Source organism: Notolabrus celidotus, chromosome 4 (assembly GCF_009762535.1).
Source record: "Notolabrus celidotus isolate fNotCel1 chromosome 4, fNotCel1.pri, whole genome shotgun sequence".
In the NCBI taxonomy this organism is placed as follows: Eukaryota; Metazoa; Chordata; class Actinopteri; order Labriformes; family Labridae; genus Notolabrus; species Notolabrus celidotus.
Window position 1 is genome coordinate 20014544 of NC_048275.1, and position 22833 is coordinate 20037376.

A 22833-nucleotide genomic window follows, 5' to 3' on the forward strand; every position below is an offset into this window, starting at 1 on the left:
GTAGTCTCGTCTGCTAAAGATAAATGCATGGATGAGTTTTTCTGCATTCTGCAAAGTGTTTCACCAATGAGAATTTTGATGCATCATTAGAAAGAACTTTATAATTCATAATTATGTCAGCCAGTTCAAAGCTTTTGGCAATAAACAGTAACAGACCCTTGTGATGCTGCTACTAAATTATTGATCAGTGTTTGTCCCCCTCTAGTGGCTGACCATGTTCACATGAAAATAACCTTATTAGCTCACAGAACTGATTCACTTTTTAAAGGAGAGAAACAATGGAGACCCAGGTTGTATACTTTTCTTTATTAACTTTATAACAGGGTACAAATTGGCTCCACTCCTCTGAAGGCTCTGTGGAAGTTGTATGTAAAACAGATGTGGTCAGTTTTTCTGGTGTATGATGACTGAGATTTCCCCATCAACGCTTACAGCTCACACAAGAGGATCAAATGTCTTGAAAACAAAGTACATTTTTGACTATAAAAAGAACATATTTAACAGAGGAATAACAGGATTAAACATGAGACATTCCAAAAAGTGAAGATAATTTAATGGCAACTAAAAACAAGAGTGCAGGTTGGTGGAGTTCTAGCTATCTTTGGCCTTAGTTATGGTGATGGATGGTGTTTTTTGTTGTTGAGATGAACGTAAAGTAACCTTCAAGAGGCATTTATTGTAAAATCCAAATCTGTGGGATAACTAATGTTTGATGATCTTGTGGTTTGCTTGAGAATAAACACAAATAACCTTACAACAGTAGGACAGTATTTGATGTGAAGAAAGCGGAGGCTGTGGAAGCCCTAAGCAGACATGCATCCATATATTTATTAACTTCATTATGCTGTGATAACGAGTCAATTCAAAATGTGACTCATTTTTCTATCACAACAGATTATCCAAAAATAACAAAGTTTGTTTTCTCTTGATCATTTGCCAGGAATCTATGACAAATAAACAATAGTTAATCACTCTGATTGGCAAGACCATGACAAGCCATACTGCCTACAGTGCCATATGTGTTATGTGCTTTAGCATTGTGATCATTTAGTTGAGATTTCAAAATGATGAGATGAGATTTCTTCATCATGGCAAAACAAAGGGAAGAAGAAAAAAAGGAGTGGATGCATGTCTTCTTAGGTTTTCTGTAGAAGGGAAACCTCAGTGATAGACAGGTAACAGTTCAATTAATAGCCAGCAGAGGGCGCCAATAAGAGCAGTATGTGAGTGTCAGTTTGTAGCAGTGCATTCAAAATAAATATGACTCTTATTCAAACTTTCTGAAACACAAGTGTAAGATAAAATTAAGTCCATAATACTCCCACTTGAAACCTGTCACTCTAAATTACATAAACGTGCTGGTTTCACAAGAAATGTCATCGTTGCTGTCGTGCGTCATGCTGTGACGCTGCATCTGTTGTGTTCATCTAGTAGGAAATAAAGTTGTGAAAGAAAATTTAATCAGAAGTTGAGATCTTTTTTTTTTCTACCGGAGTGCCCGAATATTGTTACTGAAAATATCGAAATGTAGCCTGAGGACAGAAAGTTTACTTGGTCTTATGAAAACCCTATATCCCGGAGAGGCAGCAATTGTTTGTCCCCACGAAAACCTATGAAATGCTGCTACATCTGATAAAAGTGTTCTTCTTGTGTGTGTGAGTGTGAGTGTGTGTTTGATGTCAGGCAAGTTGGCCCAGTTGGCAGGTTGTTGAAACCATTTATAATACGAGTGTGTGCAGACACTCACACATTCATGCACAATCAGGAAAAAAAACATAAAGAGCAGCACAGGCTCACATACAAACATCCAGGTTGTAAACAAAAGCTCTTTTTTATATCAAAGAGTGAAGTATAAAAGTGCACTGCCACAGTGTGCTGTTGAAAAAAGCTCTGTGGAGTGACTACTGCATTAGAAAAAGTAACAGAAACACAAATGAAATGTGGGGTAAAAAAAGGTAAAAGGATTATTTTACAAAGCCTTTAAGGGTCCTGAGTTTATCCAACATAAAACAGACAAAAAGGCCAGAGTCCATGTAACAGAGAAACACTTTGAAGGGTAAAAAGATCAAACAAAAGACCGTGTTCACCATGACTGACAGTTTTCCTGCCTGTAGTCTGATCTGAGGCTACAAGCTAAACAGGTAAAAACGATTGTTTCAAACCATCCATGGCTCTCTTTTGGGATGTCACACACTCTGCAGTATATCTGTTGTTGTTGACAGCATGTAAAGAGTTTCAGTGAGGTGCTCATCATAGAGGAAAAGCAGCTTTGTCTTGAAAAGTGTAAAAACCATCCTCAGCAGATTTAAGATGATACAAGGACTTGTCATGGTAGTAGATGATGGTTGAGTGATTCAAGATTGATAAAAAACAGTGTGTGAGCTCTTAAAATGAAACACTTCTGATCTCTGAATTGACACCAATGTAAGGAAAGTGACCATGAGGATGCTTGCTCATGGTGACAGGTCAGTTAAAGATGCTCCTCCAGTCCCGTCCTTTGCATTAAATGTTAAATCTTCTCACGTATCGTACAGACCAATATGGGCTGAATCATGAACTTCAACTATCTGATCTTCACCAGGACTACTCAACTATAGTAACAAAGACAAGCACACTGAAAACTAGGAGCAGTCCAGTACAGCTACAGTCTTGGAGCACTTCTAGGTTTAAAAAGCAGTTTGTAAGATTTAGTGAGAGGCTGAAAGCCACAGCCAACTGATGGACTCTTAAAAGGCCCAATCCAAAAGTCTACACTCTCACACACTCACAGACTTTGAAGTGAGTCTGAGTCTGACGTCATTAACTTCCTGGAGGGTTCAGTATTTACGCTTTGTTGAAGGCCCTCTCTGGAACAAGGGTTTGTCCATGAAAGGCTGTGCTGTGCATATCTCTGTGTGTGAGACCCCCTCCCCGCCCTCTCTTCATGAGCGCAACATGAAATTTCCAGATAATGATAAATAAATGAAATGTGATTTCAAAGACTGTACTTCTGCCTATAGACTTCTCTTGATCTTACACACTGGTTCTTAATGTATCTTGCTCAAAGGCACAATGGCAGTTGCTACAGAGAAAAAAAAAACATCCTCTTTTGCTCCGGATTTAAACAGACAGTTTTCTGGAAACAAAATGTTGTCACATTATCCTCCAAAAGTCACAGCTTGCCACATTATCTAAATGTTGAAAAATGTAACTAAATGTGTTATTAGCTTGGAAATATCTGCTTCTGTGCCATAACTAATACAGTTGGGGCTGATGCAGGTAGGATTGTTTTTACAGATAAAACTGCTGAAACACAACAGACATAAAAAGAGGACAAAGAAAAAGACTCAAAAGACAAACATGAACAGAAACCAACCTATCCACAGGGTGTCAAATGCTTTGCACACATTTAAGAAACTGGTGCTGGGTCTGTTTTTTTTTTTTTTTTTTACATCAAGTTTGGCGAAAGTGAGGCTGATAGTAGTCTTTAAGGATGTCCAGTCTGCTGTGAGAGAAAAAAGAGAAAGAGTCAAAAGGCTGAGTTCCTGTGATGCACACACAGCATTACGAGGCAACGTCTATAGAGTCCAGACTCCACCTGCTGCTTTCAGTATCTCACCAGCTAACCACATACAGTAGGCTGGAGAAGAAACATTACCAGCCACATGTGAAATAAAACCAGCACTTGGCTAGTGATGATTTCAAACTGCAATTAATATAAACTAGGGCTACCATTACTGATAGGACAGATCAATGCAGTAGTGTTTTTTTGCCCACTACATTCTCTGCAATGACCTCATACTGGAAATACCCCATAAGGCATTTTAACTTCACAACAGAAAAACAGGGGCATTTTTCTGTGTCTGTTGCATTGGTTTGTGCAGTATAGCTGCATTAGCGATGTAATAAAGGTTACTATCAGAAGATTGCTACATTTAAGAGACCCAGTCAGGGTTTTCATGATAAACTTAGAAGCCTGGAGAGGTTTAACTAGCTTGCATTTTATAAGAGAAAGGACAAACACTAAACTAAAAAGTCCAAATCAATAACCATATTTTTTAAAACATAAATATTTCCACCTTTAATCATGAGCTGAACACTATATGATACACTGTAGTTGGTAGGTTTTGGACACATACAGGATTCCTCCGCCAAATTAAAGTTCACTCCCTTGGCTTGGAGTCATGTTTACAGACTGACTCAAACAGAAATGTTAGCACCATCCATCAACTAGCTGCCAGTAAAATCTGCATGTGGCTGGTAGATTTCCTAGATTATAAAAAGAGTAGAGAGCAGACAACCATCCTTGCTTCCTTTCAACACTGTGGTCTGCCTGGTAAGATAATGAAAGTGATTTGTGGGGAACTAGTCTTGATTTTAGGTGTGATATCAGAATCCAGCAGCCATGTTCACTGCGAGATGGTCCCGTTTCTGTCAGTAGGAAAAGTCCCTCTTCATCTCTGAGGGGTCTTACAGATGAACCAGGAACCGGCAGCAGTTCAGTGCCTTGCTCGAAGACACTTAAACAGGACTTCTGGCAAATTGAGACGCTTCCTTCTTGCAAGTTTTCTGCTACCTTACAGTCTCTCTGTGATCACAATTCCAGCCCCTACGTTTTCCAGCAGCCCCTAGCAGCTTCTACCGGCGAGGCTGGTGTCTGGAGTGACGGGGGAAGGACGTGGGGCTCGAGGAGGACGAAGGCGAGCAGGGTGACATGGATGCCAGGGAGGCAGTGGCGGCGGCGTCCTCGGCCTCCTCCAGCTCTCCTGCTCCGTGCAGCTCCTGGCTGACGCTGGACTGTAAGGCAGCAGGGGTCAGCCACTCTTTGGGCAGGCAGCTCTGCAGGAAGGGCACACAGGAGCTGAAGTAGGCCAGGCGGTTTACCCAGCGAGGGATCTCCCTGCCGCACAGGATCTGAGGAGGAATAGTTCAAGAGGAAGGATGAAGAGAGAAAAAGGTTCTTATTAGAGGCCATTACAAGTTACAAATGTTTACACTTGCCTTCATTTGTCATTATTTTACTATATCAAATGTGTTAATATTGTTAATAGTGAACTCATTGTCTTTTCCAGCTGGGGCTGTTGTGTGTAACGTCAGCACCCTCTGTTGGGCCCCTGCAGGATTAAGAGGTGCACACCATACCATACATTTCATTCAGCTCTATTCTGACCACCAGGAGGGCTTATTTTTAACAAGCACAGTAAAAATATCTTTAATAAGCTCATGTTTGAAAAATGAAAGTGTAGTGTCAGCATGTGATGAGTTCAAGAGAACTTCCAAATTGAACATCAAACACTGCGGTGGTGATGAGTGTACCTTTTGCTAAATCAGCTGAATTAAAGGTATTCTCTCTCTCAATATAAATCTTTTTAAATGCTGGAACTGATTCGTATAAAGGTGGCTGTAAGAGGCCAATTAAGCTTCTTTACCTACAAGAATAATTGGCATGATGGAGCCAGAAAATGTTTTTTACTTTGCTCTCAAAACATGTTGATCAGCAATTATTTTCCCTGTTCCTGGTATTAGTTGTTTTCTGTGCCAGAGGCATAGACTGTAAAAACAAAAGGAAAGAACAACAGCTATCCAGAGTGAAGCCAAACTTGTTAGAGCTTCCCTGGAGACTAACTGCAGTACGGGTGATAGAGCCCGCCTCCTTAATTATAATGGGGCACTGAGGCCGTATTGTGGCTTCACATCTCACAATGGGAGGAGATTAAGGACTGTCCACATTATTATAAAGTCGATGGTCAGGAGATATTTGTTGGAGCCACCAGGATATTTTCAAATGTAGCTGATCTTGTTGTAGAACAAAAAAATGTCATAAATAAATACATGAATGAAAATATATCCCGCCATTATCTTGCCTCTATGACAGCAATTTATTAATTTACTGTAGTACTGAATGATATCTGCTTGGGAAAGACCTATGGAATCTCTGGTGGTTCTCTCTCTCTCTCTCTCTCTCTCTCTCTCTCTCTCTCTCTCTCTCTCTCTCTCTCTCTCAGGGGGCCACTTCGTCAAGGTGAGGTCTAATTATAATCTCTTAACGACCTGATCTCTTTTACAGCTATAGCTTCTGGGAGGGGTGTTTCACAGTCAATGCTAAATTGTGCTTATCAAAACATTCTCTAAAGCCTCTGAACGTCTGTTTTTATAAAGTTTCATAAGGAGACACCAGTAGTTGATTTAGCTGTCAACCACAAAGATGTCTTATAAAGCGGTTCATCACTTCAGCTTGGTGACCATACTATATGGACCCAACAGATTGTACTCTTCTTTGTACTTTTTGTTTATGCTGCATTAATTATTATTAAGTTTACAATTAAGATTCCTCCCTTCATTATTACATCATCGCAATCATACAATTACACTCAATGCTGTATAACTATAACCAGTGGTGGACAGTAACAAAGTAAATTTACTTGAGTACTGTACTTAAGTACATTTTTTGAGTATCTGTACTTTACTTGAGTTCACTTGATTATTTTTTGGGGAACTTATTACTTTTACTCCACTACATTCTGAAGACAATTATTGTACTTTTGACTCCACTACATTTCTATCAATGCTCGAGTTACTCACTACTTTAGCTTTGAAGTCAGCTCATAAATTTCCTTCTCTTTTCTGAAGACTGATCCTAAGACAGTAAAATGTGTTTGTGTAGTTGTGTTTGTCTCAGTGGTTTAGTTGTACCTGTATATCGTGAGTCTCCACAGTTCAATGTGGAGCAAACACAGAGCAGATTTCCCTCAGATCAGGCAGTTCATTTAGAGGTAGAAATGATGGCTATAATTCTCCACCTGAGCACCCATGGCCATATCTTCAGCACGTGTTAGAGGTTTTTGAAATGAAGAATTATACGTATTGTTTGAAATGTTCTCCCTGTTTCCCAGTCTGCCCAAACATACCAAAATTCACAGTCCAACCCAAAAAAGTGTGTTGAGCTACAACGTTTGTTTAACTCCAAATGAACATTTCAAACTAAGTTGTCTGTGCTTGGAGTATCTTAGTTGCTGTTTTTATTACATTGGTATAGTTTTTAGAGGTTTCAAGTTATGGTTTCTAAATAAACATAATGTAACAGAATGTACTCCTTTGCAATCTTGACTGCACTTGTGTATTTTGAAAAGACAACGTTTTAAGATTTTTTAAGAAGTACTTTGAATAATTAAGTATTTTTAAAAGCAAGTACTTCAGTACTTCAACTCGGGTAATAATTTGACTGAACAATTTTCACTTGTATTGGAGTAACATTTAACCAGGAGGATCTATACTTTGACTTAAGTAATGAAACTGTGTACTTTGTCCACCACTGACTATAACTGACAGGTCAAACACAGAAAACAGTGAAAAATGAACACAATTTATTTGGCACAGCTAGACACTGGATCACTGAGTCTGTTAGTGAATCATGTCAAATAGGTGTGGCTAACAATAGCAGAGCTAGCAACATCAGCCTTCTGTCCTTCCTGCAGCTTGATGTCCACATGTCTGTGCTTGTGCTCTGGTTGAGCCCAGAGCACAGCCCTGTCTAGGGACAGGTGGCTGAGCTGCAGCTTAGAAATACTGTATCACATGACTGGCATTTCGGGCCTATATACGACTAAATTGTTTAGCTGACTTGTAATGTTGGTACCGATTTGTGAGATATAAATGTTAAGTCAACTAAACATGTATACCTCTGATGTATATTTTTTTGTATGTATTTATACATTTTTTTAAGTATCTGAACATGTGGTAAATATTTGTGTATATCTTATGTGTAATAAGTGTAGGTTCTGTTAGAGTGTGTGTGTGTGTGTGTGTGTGTGTGTGTGTGTGTGTGTGTGTGTGTGTGTGTGTGTGTGACCCCTGTGTGTTTGCCAGTCGGCACTGCATGTCACGGCTCGTTACAGTGTGTCTTAATCCAGATCTCAGTGCTAGATACTAACTGTAAGACTCCCTACTCATTAGTCACACAAAGCTAAGCCGACACAATCACACACACACACACACACACACACACACACACACACACACACACACACACACACACACACACACACACACACACACACACACACACACACACACACACTTGTAGTGCTCTTACTTGTAACAGGAAACAAAGTCAGGACATGGTTTTATGGCTTACTCTGTAGTTTTTACTGGATATTATGTCAAGAAATTCAGCTGAACAGCCAAATGGTGCAATGCAGTAGAGCATTATGTAGGTTTGTCCAAATGGGTTGCGTGTGTGTTTGTGTGTGTGTGCACATACCTCTGACAGTGCTGAGGAGAAGTGGTTGCAGTTTTTGTGCATGAGGTGGTAGGCGTTTCCTTTGTACTCCTTCCCCATCTCCTCCACGATCCGCTCCACATCTTCCTCTGTGAAGTCTGTACTGCCCAACACAATGGCTTCTCTGAAGACACGAGAGGGGGTGAGGGGGTGCGGGAGGGTATTACAACATTTCATTACTCACTGTCCAAACATTAAGCAAAAACTTCCAGGCATTTGGTTTAAACCTCTTTTGCATCATCAATCAGGCTCATGCAACATCAAACCTCTGATACAAATTTGATGGGGACACAGCACTGATTGATTACCCAATATTTCCTCAATTTACTGTTGTGTGAATCATTCACAAATACAGTGTCTTAGAGCCTAAGGAGCTGTAATTAGAGCCTGACCAAAACACCAATCCTCTGACATTATCCTCCAATATCGGCCTGAAATGTTGCCTGGCGTGTATGCTTTTTCATGTTTGTTGATTTTTGTAAAAGCTCTTTTATAGAAAATCTTCAGATGAAAAGATTGCCTTAAGTGACTTAAAAGTTAGTGTAATGTAGCTCATCAAGAATTAAACATCTAGGACGACAATATCAGCATGATAATGCTTATGAATATGCACTGAAGCTGAGAATGTTACCTTTGCAGCCATTTAGACATAGATCAAAGTAATGGACAAGTACAAAATGTCCATACATACACTGTCACAGTAATAATGGTTCATCCTCTGGGATCATGAATTTCTGAACACATCCATACAATAGTTATTGAAATATTTCACCATTGGACTCATTTTTATTTTTATTTTTTTAATGATTATAGCAATTTTTATACATGAAACCTTACTAAAAATTGCTATGCTATTATGTCCTGTGAATGTGTAGTGTGAAAGCATTTTACATTAGGCGTTAGGCTGTCAGTATAAAAATTCACATCCTAAGGTTTTTTTGTTTGTTTGTTGGTTCATCTTGCTTTTGGCGAAGATAGTTGTTTTTTTTCTGATAGGTTGGTATTTATCCCCCATGATCCATACTCATAGGCTAGTGGCATACATTGAGTCAGGAGAGTGTGTCTGTGCAAGAGAGTGTATGTATGTGTGCCAAGCAGAGTCTGTGTAAAGCCACAGGGCAGATCATCTAGAGCAGAAGTAATACACAGCAGCACAGTAGTACTGGGTACACAAACACACACACAAATACAAAGACATACACAAACTGAGACTCTTGGCTGATAGTGGGAGTCCTGAAAAATATTGAACTGACTGTCAGACCTGATGTCTAACCACCACCACAGCAGACTCTAATGCAACGGTAGAACAAAGAAGAACGAGACACAACACTTATTTATGTGGCATTTTTTTCATCTTAATTTCACATATGTTCCATTTCAAGATCAAACATCCCTCCCACCCCAATCTTCTGTTTTCCCTCTCTCTCTCTCCCTGTGTTTTAAAAGAAGTCAGCTGCCATCAACCATGGGTTTGAGTGTGAAATCACAAAATGTGTCACATGCTTTACTCTTTCTGCCCTCTGTCCATGTACTTTTTGTTAATCTCTTTATGCCGTAGCAGCAGTAACCAGCAGGCCCCATTACAGGAAAATGTCAACAATGTTAGCCAATCATTATCTGTTTGAGTAAAACAGATTAGACTGATGGATGGTGATTATTTAGCTGACTAGACACACCTTTTTCAGTGGGTAAACCATGACCCTAATATAAATGAAACATTAATGGAATCAGCATGTCTTTTTACATAAGATGCTTCTTCCTGCAAATATCTATCTTTTGTTTTGCCTTCTATGTGCTCATGCATCTTCTGGCTCTTATGTCACAAAGATACATTCCCTGTCTGATGAGCCATGTGTGTGCATACATGCAGAAACCAAATATCCTGCACTTACTTGAACTTAAAGGTCTCGCCAAGTTCAGTTGCTTCACCTGGTGTGATCTCAAAGATCCCTGAGAATGGGTATGGATGTCCTCCATAGGCAAACTCTAAACACAGAGAGAGAGAGAGAGAGAGAGAGAGAGAGAGAGAGAGAGAGAGAGAGAGAGAGAGAGAGAGAGAGAGAGAGAGAGAGAGAGTGCATGAAAACACATATTTGACCAGAAATCAGTCTTTCTAAAAAAAATCTCTAAAAACTAGGGTTGCAAAGGGGTGGAATATTTCCGGTAAGTTTCCGGTAAATTTCCATGGGTAGTTAAGCTGGGGAATTTTAGAAATATTCCAAATTGGAAACATTCCATGGGAATTAATGGGAATTAACTGGGAATTGGGGGTAATCTAATGGAAAGGTATCATATCCAAGCATAAATATTTGTTTTTTTTATAAGCAGACATCCATCTAAAATGATAGAATTAAACAGATTTATTTGTAAGTAGAACTTTATCAAGTGTTCAATATTTTATTGAACAATGAATTATTTCATTGAAGAACAAAAACATGACTGTTGAGTTAAATATTACTCATCCCCCCCGAACCCAAACCATTAAAAAATTAACAAAAATGCAATCCCAAAAAAAGTCCCATTCAAAATAATAAATAAAAAAGCATCTTCCCTCGAGCTTCTCAAGCCTAGCCTCTGCAGGATTCTAGAAATCATCTGTGCATGTGATGGATGAATGCACAGTGCATGTAGGGGGTGTGGTCTCAATAGCCCTGCAGTAAGCAGTGTGCTATGTGCATGTGATTGAGGAATAGTATAGATATTCAACTGTACTTGTATGGAATCTGGTTGTTTTAGTCAGGATTAACTATATTTAAGTTACCTATTAAGAGCCAATCTTCAATTCCTGGTTTATTCCCATTTATTCCCATGGAAAGTTTCCAACTTTGAAAATTCCTGGAATTTTTCAACCCTACGAACAACAAATAACAAATTCTAACATTTCTAAGCATGGCCAAACCAGGTGTCTTTTCTGTAACAACATCCACAAGCAGAAAGTCAACTGATATGGTGGGTGTTGTATTTCTGCGTAATCTTACCTCTGCCATAGATCTCAATCCCTGAGTGGAAGACACCAATGCCTAGAGAGCTGGTAAACTCATTGATCCAGTACTGAAAATGAAAAAGAGACAGAAATACATTATAATAGAGGTACAGTTTTAACATGCTACTGTCAAATGGCAACTTTATTACCAACAGCCGGATTGTGCTTTCCTTTTTTCATTTCTTTCCTGGCAGTAACTCACTGAATCACTCAGCAGAGGACAATCACCAATGATCACAGCCAAGCCACTGGTATTTACTCACTTACACACACAGACAATAAAACAGAAGCCTACATACAAACACAAGGAAGGGGATACACAAAATCAATCATCCAGCAGCAGTGACCTCATCGTCCCATCCATCTCTTCAGGCTTATGGTGTATGTGTCAGTGTAACAACCCGAGGTCAAAAGATGATTGGCTGGGCTGTTGCAGGGCAGAGTTCACTGGTGTGAAAAAGATCTCTTATCAAAGCAGCTGTCGGGGGGCGAGTGTGGGGAATGTAGTTGATTTGACATTTCAAGACTCTGAATAAGTCTCAGTCAATCTGCAGCGTACATTTTAGTTAACCATCTTCAACATCTTTTCAGCAATCTTTCTACACAACATGCACACAAAACACACATACAGGAGCATAGTCCAGTGTCTGATTAACTCAGGGATTACACCTGATGATATTGTAGGTTAGGGACGCATGATATTGGATTTATTTGCCGATATTCGATATGCCGATACTTTACATCTCATTTAGCCGATAACCGATACAGGTATTTTTTACCGCACACCTAATTGCAGAGATCATCAATTCTCTTCTGTATTGGAATTAGCATACAGTATTATGGTAAAACTCTTATCAAATTTTTTATGTTATATTCATTTCTTCTGCAAAATAAGAAAAATACTTCATACTTAAAACTTCATATTTATTTCTGATAATTGCTTTCAAACAAAATTCATACAAAAAGATACATCCTACTTAAAACTTGGATGATGCTCTCCCTGAGACAATCATAACAAAACCCACAACCAGGGCAAATTTGGCCAATTTCACATTTTGACATAGTAAGTAAACCGGACCTCTGTTCACAGGGAACATGTGAAAAGTGCAACTGTACAGCAATTAAACCCAAATTAAATAAAATGGTTTACTCTTTGACAGTAAATGTGCCGAAATTAGTCAGCTACATGTACCTTACAGACTGCTGCTTAAATTCAAATTTAACTTCAAACATGAGCCCAACGTGTAAACACGTGTGCAGCAGCCCATTATTCTATCGGTTAATTATGTCGGCGGATATCGGCGTGTTGGCCGATATCCGATAGTTCATTTTAAAGCCAGTATTGGCCGATACCGATAATGTGCCAATAATATCTTGCATCCCTATTGTAGGTCATTTATTTTGGTGATACTGATTATATCTTTGTCATTATTATGACGTAGCAAGGTGCAACTAATTTACCTGAAGTAAAGCAGAAAGGAACTAATTCTCACTCACAGAGATAAGGACCAGCAACCTGGGCTGGATAAATGAATGTATCAATTCAACAGTAAGAAATGAAATGAAATTACTTTGATTAATCAATTAATTAAAGTCTATTTAGGTTGTATGTCTTGGGCCTTTTTTTTAATCTGGTACTCCAGGACAACCCTCCAGACAAAATTCTGAAGAAGGCAAGACGGCACCAATAAAGCCAGTTAGTATTTCAGTGTTATACACATACTCCTCTAATTGATTACTAGAAAGTAATCAGCATATTAATCAGGAACATTATATATAACTGTAACCTACAGGGAAGGTTCTGTTCTTTTTTTGCTAACTGATTTTACAGATGATGACTGAAGTGTTTACAAGTCATTCAAAGTTCTTCTTGCAGCACAGGTGCGTTCCCTCAGTGTGTGTGATGAACAGTGCACAGGAAGACTCAGCCACAGAAGGCTATTTAAAAGCTATTCTCTTACTTCCTTTTAAGTGTTATGCAAATACAATACGCAGCTGAACACATTTAACTGTGACAGAGTTGACGGTCTCTGCTACACATATGCATTGCAAATTCTGCACAGTCAGAAAGAGTTCATCTAAAAATGTGATCATAAAAGTGACACTGACACTGAATCGCCTACTGGCTGTTTGCCAACTGAGCAGGGATGATGAAGAGGACACCTGAGCGAAAGCTACTTGTTGCATGTAGTTACAGGTAATAAACACTACCATACAATTATGTTTAATGCTGTACAGCCTGTAAGTAATGCTAGAGGAACGGGTTATATTTCTCACTTACAAAGGAACAAAAGATGAGCAGTAAAGTAAGTGTATCATTGAATTGATAACTTGGGGGACTTGATGCAGATGGTGAAGTGTTAACAGAACACACTGCGTTGATCAAGAGAGGATTCAAACAAAAACTCTGTAACCACCCATACCAAAAAAGCGAGCTCATAGGTCCTGTGCTTCTTGAGGGAGAAACATTAATCTGAAGGAAGTATTTCAGAGCCCAAAATCTGTATACACCCAGCGCAGGATGAGTCACGGGAAGCTGTTTTATTTTCCAGGAAATGAGACTGAGACTCTTAAACACCAAGAATATTTTGAAGCCAAATCTTTCTAACTGCCATGTAGATACTGGGGTAAAGGTCAAAATCACTGAAAGATAGATAACTACTTAGAGCTTCTAGGGGTTCATTTTTATATTGTATATGAACCCTTTAAAGTGTGAGGAAAGCAAGTTATACACATAAGAACAGTGGAAAATGTTTGATTGTGTAAAAATCAAAGCGGCAACCTCCGGTCTCAAACTATGAAGCCCATGTGGAAGCTTTATACACTTGCAATTCATCGAGAATCCGCTTGAGGCTGGCTGCAGAAACACCAGAAATCACATAGACACCAATTCAAAAAAGACGATCTTTGCAGCATTAATAAACGTGTTTATAGCCTGGTTCAAAAAACAGCTTGGCTCTACGTAGCTAATTTCTCTATCAGCACACACTATACGGGGGGTGAATTTTTTTCTAATGCAATGGTTCAGAAGATATTAAGATTACAAGCTTTTGCCCAAATAAGGACATGACTGACTTGACTCCCGGACGGGAACACATAGCTTTTGGCTAGGAGGCTCAAACTCCGCCTCTTTACATCACACTCTGCCTGGTTGACTTCCGCATTTCCAATATGGCTGCCGCCGTTGATTGGCTTCAAAACAGCGCTCAGGAACAGATGGGTGTCGTCACGGATACTACGTCCATTATTTATATAGTCTATGTGTAAAACTTAAAGATAGGGATGCACTGATGAATCAGTTTAACATCAGTATGAGCTGATATTTGCCCTTTTGACAGACATCGGCCCAATCAGCACATAATGTGCCATGGTGACGCAAGTAAGACTCAGTGGTTAAATCATTTGCCCCGTGTACAGTGGGTTTAATCCTCTATAAAGGTCTGTTGTTCCCGTTACTATATCTCCTGTCCTAGCAGTTTAAGCTTAAGAACTCCAAAATAAAATGAAATTAAAGCCGCAAGCGGCAATGAACGGGCCCTCACACAAGCACCGTCTGATGTGTGCCACTGCCTGATGTACAGCAGGTGTTGCTGTGCTGCACTGTATGAGGCCTAGGCTGAAACTGTGAGCATACTTGTGCAGTTAGCAGTATAGTGTACATTGTAGTACTGCCTGTCACCAGTAGGTGATGCTGTGACTTTAATGATGTTCTAAAGGATTGTTCATCACAAATCATTATAGAAAGAGTTGTGATCACAAGCATGGTAAAAGCAGGATCTAAGAGTAAATACCGCTTGTGTCCATTAGGTGGTGCTAATGTTTCAAGTTTTTGGCAGTTTGCAAAGAGAACCTCCAGTTTTAACAGTCTACCACGCCCCCAGTTTTTAGATTTCGCGACATTTTTCTAATAACTTTAAATGGTCAATGTGTTTACTACAAAATGTGCGTGGTGTGGATTTGATCGGAGAAAAGGCCTAGGGCAAGATCTCTTAAATACGCACCCTTGCAAATCAGGTGAAAAATTGGGGGAAAAAAGATGGCCGACTTTCTGTTGGGATTTGACCTTGACATTAGGCATCTTTTTTGTAGGTCCTTGCCTGATAGATATGTGAAAAAAATGTCATGCATGGAAGTTGAACTGTGTTGCGGGGATGCCCCGTTGGAAAGAAGGGGGCGCTATTGATCCATTTTTGAAGAAGAAAATTCCTTAGGGTTACAATAGGGCCTTCGCCGACCTTGTCGGTGCTCGGGCCCTAATTAATAACTAAATAAAGTGCTGTGAACTGATGTTAGTAGCTAATGTTGTTTAGCATCACTAGCAGGCTAGCATACCTGGATGCTTTTTAAAATTAGAGGATTTTTAATGGGTAGAAGTAATCACCTGTCAGACAAACTCTGATTTGTTTTTTGGCTTAAACATGAAAGAAAACGTTGCCACTTTGCGACTATTACTGAGTCTCAGAGGAGGATCTGAGACATGCAGTTTACAAGACATGTTCCAGTGACATTTTAAGAGAGATGTAACTGAAGTGACTCCCAACCCCTGCATTTCAGCAGCCACTGCCCAAAATACAAAAACAGCCCTTGGCCCTAGTTTCTCCATTCTGTGCTCCTGTAGCAACATGACAATACAAGATGGATATGTGCTGATAAATACTACACACTATACCATTAATCCTGAATGAAAATTGTTCTGGGAGCAGGTCCAAACACCGCAGTTCTTGCAGGCATGTAATGGTGGTGTGACTTGATAAAACACACTTCTGACATTAATTCCTTCAGTGGAAACAGCATGCACAGACTATTTCTTAAGGTAATAATGAACACAAATATGTGAGCTTCAGTGAAACAGAATCTTCTTCTAAAAATTGCCTTTAAGGAACTTTAATCAAGGGGAAACAACATGAGTGGAATTAAATAAGGTTAGAGTGAGGTAAAAATGTTCCAACTAGGGTTGGGTATCTCCACCTTATTCCATGTAATTCATACAAATGCATTCAGTTATTGTAAAATTAGCAGGACTGCTGAATCAGGGTTTTTGTTGCATTCCTCGCATTTATGCAATTCAGTCTGAGGTCTCACACTGTTGTGTTTGGGGGGTTTCCTGACACACAAAAAGCTGAAATGTTGCACCAAAAATAGAAGAAACCTGTCATTAGAGCTGAGTATGTCAAAATACCACCTTTACATTGAGACATGCCATGTTGAAAATAATGGAGGATCAATGTTTCGCCCCAAAGCTACTGGATCATAAAACCTCACAATGTTATTTCTTATGATTTTTCTGCAGAGAGAATTCTTCAAATCATCTGATCAAATAATGAGAATCCAGAAATCCTGTTTCAATCAGCAATTCTTGGTACTTGTTTCTCTTAGCACATAAACAAAAGGCATCTGTGTCTCTCAGTTAGTTCAGAGGAAAAGCCTTGGGTAAAACACTCCAACAGTTCAGACACAAATGGTTCCTCGCTGCTTTAGTTCTCAATTCAGAGCTTTTTCTAGGAAGTCAGAGCTTTAGGTGACAGCGGTCCTGAACACTCGAGACTACTCCAGAATCTACAACAGCATTTCAATGGAGTACTCCTAAATTTATGCTCATTCTGCTGTCTTAATTCCCCAGAGTTGTGTGTCAGACGGATGCCTAAACACGAACATGCAAAAAGCAGCCGCTGGGTGATTTTGTCCGTGTGTGGGAATATTTTAAGTGAGCTAATCTGCTCGTTAAGAACGCTACTCCCCCACCTGGGTGCTGAAATAAGACGCTTATCTCAGACTTCATTACTTCAGCTCGTTAAAACCTTCCTCCTCCTCCACAGAACTTAGAGCAGCCTCAGTGTGTGTGTGTGTCTGTGTGTGTGCACTGCAGCAAGTTTGTTTGCTTTTGATGACTTAAAGACAGCAAAGAGGAAGAATAAGACACTGATGAATCAAAAGAAACTTGGTGCTGGAGTTAGTAACTTAATACTTTACTCATCCCACTTCATGTTCTGTAGTTTAGTGCTGTAATTTCCTTCATTTAAAATGTTAATGTATAATAATGTAAAACAAAAGCCCCAAAGTCCAGTGAGCACAGAACTGATATATTTGGACTGCATGTAACCTTTACTTTAACAGTTGATTCACCAGTTGATTCACCACTATCAATTCTGTCTGTAACTATAAACTTGCAATTTCTTTTAACAAACTGAGTTTTAATGAAATTTTTTAACTAAATTTACTGTCTTTCTTTCTTGATCTTAGATTTTAAAATATTTAATGTTTTCATGCTTATGTTTGCTTAACATCATATTTTAGATTGGATATTTTCTGACAAGGTATGGCGTTATGGAATGAACCTGATGTTGGATCTACAATTAAATGTTGGGCATACAGGCACCCTGTAGGGGTGTCAAGAGGTCTGAGCCAGCTTCGGGCTGCGACTCGACACAGAAAAGATTCAATGTGTGAGTCTTAATCCTTGGGGAGAAGTTCTGAGATGAATGATTAAAGGTTAATTTCGGTTATGACAAGATCAGTTGTGGTTCTGTGTCGGGCAGGACCGTAAGACTCTGCAAGTTACGGACTTCAGAGCAGTGAAGGGGGCTGACTGTTTAGAATAATCCCTCCTAATTTAAATAAATAATAAGACCCAACACTTTTTACTATGTACGTTAAGTTACATAAGTACAGAGAGAGAGAGAGAGAGAGAGAGAGAGAGAGAGAGAGAGAGAGAGAGAGAGAGAGAGAGAGTAGATCAAACATAACTGGCTGCATATAAAATGTAAATGTAAATGTTTGAAGTGTTTGCTGTATGTTTTTTGTTGATTGTTACTGTTCTGTTTTTTGTTTTTAACTCTGTAAAGCACTTTGAATTGCTCTTTGTATGAATGGTGCTTTGTAAATAAACTTGCCTTGCCTATTCAGTTTGGCCTATTCTCTTTATTGGTAAGTTGACGTCTTGAAAATGCCAAAAAAAAAAGGTTAAGAAGAAAATACTAATAATATAATGAAAAATAATGCCATAAAGCTTAAAAATAAAGAAATAAAAAGCTTGAATCAGAGATTTTTTTTTACTATAAAATCTTAGCTTTTCATAGTTGAAAGCTAATGTAAAAATTATGGCAGCTGTTCTATTTTCACACCTGTATATGTGCTGAATGATATTAATCTGTAAACTCTAATTGAATGAAAGAAATGCCACAAGCTAAACTTTTGGGAAAGTGTACTAAAACCACAGATTCAAACAAGTAACTCTAAAATTAGACTAAAAAGTTAATTTAGTTTATGGCGTGAGTGACCAAACAAGTAAAGTGTGGAGGGCTTTGACAGGTATCCCATTGTACAGACAGGAGTAACCTCTATTGATTTTGTGAACAGTGCAAGGTTACTGCATCCTGTTACAGGCTCAAAAGGACATTGTGTTGAAAGATAGAGCAATGCAAGCTCAGTTCAGTGGATGAACATTACATTTTTTTTCTAATTGGGTTACATTGTGGGGCTATTTTGCAGCTAGAGTGGAAAAAAAATCCCAAAGTTGTAAAATAATCATTCCACCTTTTTTTAATCACACTAAATGGCTGCTCAGTGCCATAAAATTCAAACCTTACAATGGATCACTAAACTTAACTTACATTGTTTATATAAAACATTACTGAGTGTTGTAATAACTCTGCACACTCCTAACTTATTCACAGTCTTGTCTGAGCATCCAGCTCTGTGTAATCTAGACAGTAGAAAAGTCTAGATTGATGAATTGATCAACAGCAACCACGTCGTTACTCTGCTGAGTATCTGGAGACGCTGTTAAATCTATTACCCTGATACCTTCTCTCTCACACTATACACACACACAGCAGCCCTCAGTGCTTGCTGGCTGGCAGGCAGACAGGCGGTGTGCAGATAATGCTGCCTCATTAGAGCAGCTCACTAAGGCACTCAGAGCTGGCCAGGAAATCCACTTAGCAGAGATGGGAGCAGGACGGCCCGGAGGAGCTCACTGGATGGGAGAAGTGGAAGCAGAATGGATGACAGTGGTGAGAGTGAGGGGTATGTGTACTCATGTATGTACAGATATTCCTGGAAGTCATGTGACAGTATTGATCCTAACAAGGAAAAGAGGGATCTGTTCATCCTGAAACATGTCTTAACCTTGGCGGTTATCTGACTTTTACGGTTTACTGGCTTCCTCCTAGACAAACAGATGGTCACCTAACCGGTCACTGGACTAACAATTCAGCCAATAAACAAGGTCCGGTTCAGATATAGAGTCACCATATTCACCTCAGCAGGACCTGTAGGTTGCATCACTTTCTAAAGAGCTTTCTTTGTAGCTAATTCAATGACAGTAAAACTCATTACTCCCTGACATGTTAGAGATGAAAGCCATGAAACGAATGCAGACAGAATTTTTCTCTGACACCTTTTGCAATAGACAAGTGTTGTCTTTGGTTTTAAACGCTGTGTTATAGTGGAACATGTTTACATGTCTTTTATGAGTCCAGCTTTCATCAGACTAACACAATACATTTTTTAGTTGTACTCATAGCTCCTCACATTACATCAGCTGTCACTAGCATGTTTGAATGCTGTGGTTGACAGTGTTCAATTGTTGTTTTACATGTCACTTTATACTGACAATGACCACCACTGTGCCCTCTGTGTTTTAATAACTATTTATTACTGCCTATTTATTTTAATTCACTAGTTTAGCTGTTCTATTTATTCAATATATATATATATATATATATATATATATATATTGCAACATTTGCACCCTGCACTACTTCACTTACTGTTTTATCTATTTATCTATTTACTCCATTATCCATAATTAGTCTAGTTTACTTTAACTCATGTATTCAGCCCTTTCTAGTCTGTCCTCATGTTGTTGTTTCTTCTTGTTTTTATATTCTGTCTTTTTTTTATTTTTTATTTAACCTTTATTTTACCAGGAATAGTCCCATTGAGATACAAAGTCTCTTTTACAAAGGAGTCCTGGCCAAGACAGCTGCATAGAAAGTTTCACAAAATAGAACAGGACAAAACATATAGTAACAAGTAACTATTACATCGATTTATAAATTAGCAGTGTTAAACTCTAACACGTGCACAAGCTGATCAGATCATCCTTAATCCTAGTTTTAAAATCCTCCGATCGAATTAAACAATCCAGTTTCAGGCGACCCTGAAGCTCAAACAAAGAAGAGGGAGCAAAGACATTAAAAGCACTTTTACCAAAGACAGAGCGAGTCCGAGGAATGACAAAAAGAAATTGTCCATGGGACCGAAGATGACAGCTACTGACAACTTTAGGAGTCAATAAAGAGCATAAATAAGACAGCAGCTCCTGTAATATGGCCTTATAAAGAAAGATATTTGTTGTCAGTGTATTGTTTGTCTGTTGTTTTATTTGCACTTGCACTGCTTTGCACCTGCCATGTGAGAAACGTAATTTCGTTCAGCTGTATACAAGCTATCCAGTTGAATGACAATAAAGTTTGAGTTGAGTTGAGTTATTGAATGTAACTCGGTTGGCTGTACAATAAATCACTCTTCTGAGATAAATAAAGCTGTATGAATCTGAATCCTTTTATGGGTTATTACCTTGTGGGAAGAACTTATCTTGTATGCCGAAGATAAGAAATCATCACGTCATAGGACTTTGACTGCTACATAGATGTGATATTTGTGGGGCTAAAAGTAATGTGGCCACAAAATATGTGCTGTAAATGTTTCTCAAACAAGAAAACAAATAAATAACTGTTCCATTTGGGATTTCTTTTTGTTCAAAGAATTTGAATGAAGACACATTATGAGTAGGGACGCTCCTACGGATGTCAAATTGGTTTGCAGAATGTGGCTAAGGCAAAGACTGTAAAAAATATGGACGTACTATCCGTGACGTCATCCATCTGTTTCTGAAGCGCTGTTTTGAGGCCAATCGTCGAATGATTTCAGTGCATTAATTTTGTAGTTCTTACCTCTGAATTTTGAGGTAATGTCTCTTCAAAATTCCTATGCCTCGTCTTATAATGCCGTTTAAAATTGGAAATCTTCAGCACAGCTATAGTCTCCTGGCATATTAAGCACATGGGTCTTGTGGTGGTTGGAGGGTCAATAAATTCAAAAGTTTCACTCCATTCTTCTTTCAATCGCTGATTTTCACTGTCCACTTTTCTTTGAGAAGCAAACTTGGAAGTTGGAACACACCGTTTTTGTGCATTCTAGGGTCCTACAACTGGCAAAGTACCAATATGCGAACTGCTCCATAAACCAAAGTGAAAGTTAAAAATTGCCTTTGCAGCAGTGGACTCTAAGTGACCCAGTAACAGCCTGTCTCCGTATCGTTGACATGGAGTCCCAGTAAACACACTGTGACCCGACCAAAACACAGAGTGAAGGAATAAAAGTTAGGGGGCCACAAATATTGAGGGCCTCTGGGCTATAGTAATAGTTATATACTTTATAGAGATATTATGGCCAGTAAAGGCCTCATTGTCATCATGTCACCTCAAGATGTACTGTAAGTAGGTTAGCTGAGAGCACTGTGTTACAGTCAGATGATAACGCAGGAACAAACTTGTGGTTATCCTCTCAAGGACAGCTGCAGGCCGAGAAGCAACACACACACATCATATTCCTGATGAACACTAGTAAACAATAGATGTTTTGTCTAGAAGACATGTGGATCATGTGATACATACATGTTAGAAATTAAGGACAATAGGAGACGGCTGCGTATTGTCACCCCACTGAACGCCTCTCAAGATGATACTCTATAAAAGATTATCATATCCTGGACTCGGGCACATTTTATCTCAACATCTTCGAAATTGCTGCGTTAGAAAAAAATTCGCCCCCCCGTACAGTGTGTGCCAATCAAAACATGAGCTACCCAGACTACACTCGTCTTTTGTACCAGGCTGTAAACATGTTTATTTCTGCTGTAAAGATCGGCCTTTTTGAATTGGTGTGTATGTTGTTTCCAGTACTTCCTGAGCCAGCCTCAAGCGGATCCTCGATGAACTGCAGTTTTTAGCACTTCCGATTTGGACTCATATTTTTAGACCAGAGGTTGCCGCTTGGGCTTAGGTTAGCAGAGCTAGCACCACCAGGCTTTGGTCCTCGTTGCAGGTTAATGTCCACATGCCTACACATGCTGATTACACATTGCTCTGTTCGATTAATTATATGGCAATTTGGCACATTGGAGACACCCTATGAACAACTCTATCTCCATAAAACAATAATAGGTTCAGTGTATAATACAGTCATAAAAAATAGTAATAATTTGTTTAACAAACCAGTTAGAATAGCAATGGAGATGACGTTAAATAATTTAGTCAACTTAACACTTATTCACCTAATTGTGAGCAAAAAAATAGACATTATCAGCACTTGCCAAATTCTGTAACAGTGACAGCAATAAGCTAATATCAGCTCTAGTAGCAACATAGAGACACATCCTAACCCTGTACCTTTTCAGTCAGTTTGAATTTAAAGCCAGGAGATTATTAGCTCTTCTCAGCACCTCCAAAGCCTGGTTATAAATATGTGTCATTGTATTTTATCTTGTTTGTTTACATTCAAACGTGTATTTCCATGCTTATACAAT

The 22833-nt window shown here is 39.0% G+C and overlaps 1 protein-coding gene across 1 annotated transcript in view; it reads right to left on the minus strand.

Moving 5' to 3' along the window:
* Positions 1 to 291: 291 nt before the first annotated feature.
* Positions 292 to 22833, minus strand: part of desi2 (desumoylating isopeptidase 2) — a 26838-nt gene continuing 4296 nt past the window's right edge. Inside the window, exons 2-5 of the mRNA XM_034681872.1 lie at positions 11236 to 11308; positions 10150 to 10243; positions 8240 to 8381; positions 292 to 4893 (exon numbers count right to left, since the gene is read on the minus strand). Of these exons, the coding sequence (XP_034537763.1) occupies positions 4618 to 4893; positions 8240 to 8381; positions 10150 to 10243; positions 11236 to 11308 (585 nt within the window). The 3' untranslated portion in view covers positions 292 to 4617. The remainder of the gene's footprint in view (positions 4894 to 8239; positions 8382 to 10149; positions 10244 to 11235; positions 11309 to 22833) is intronic.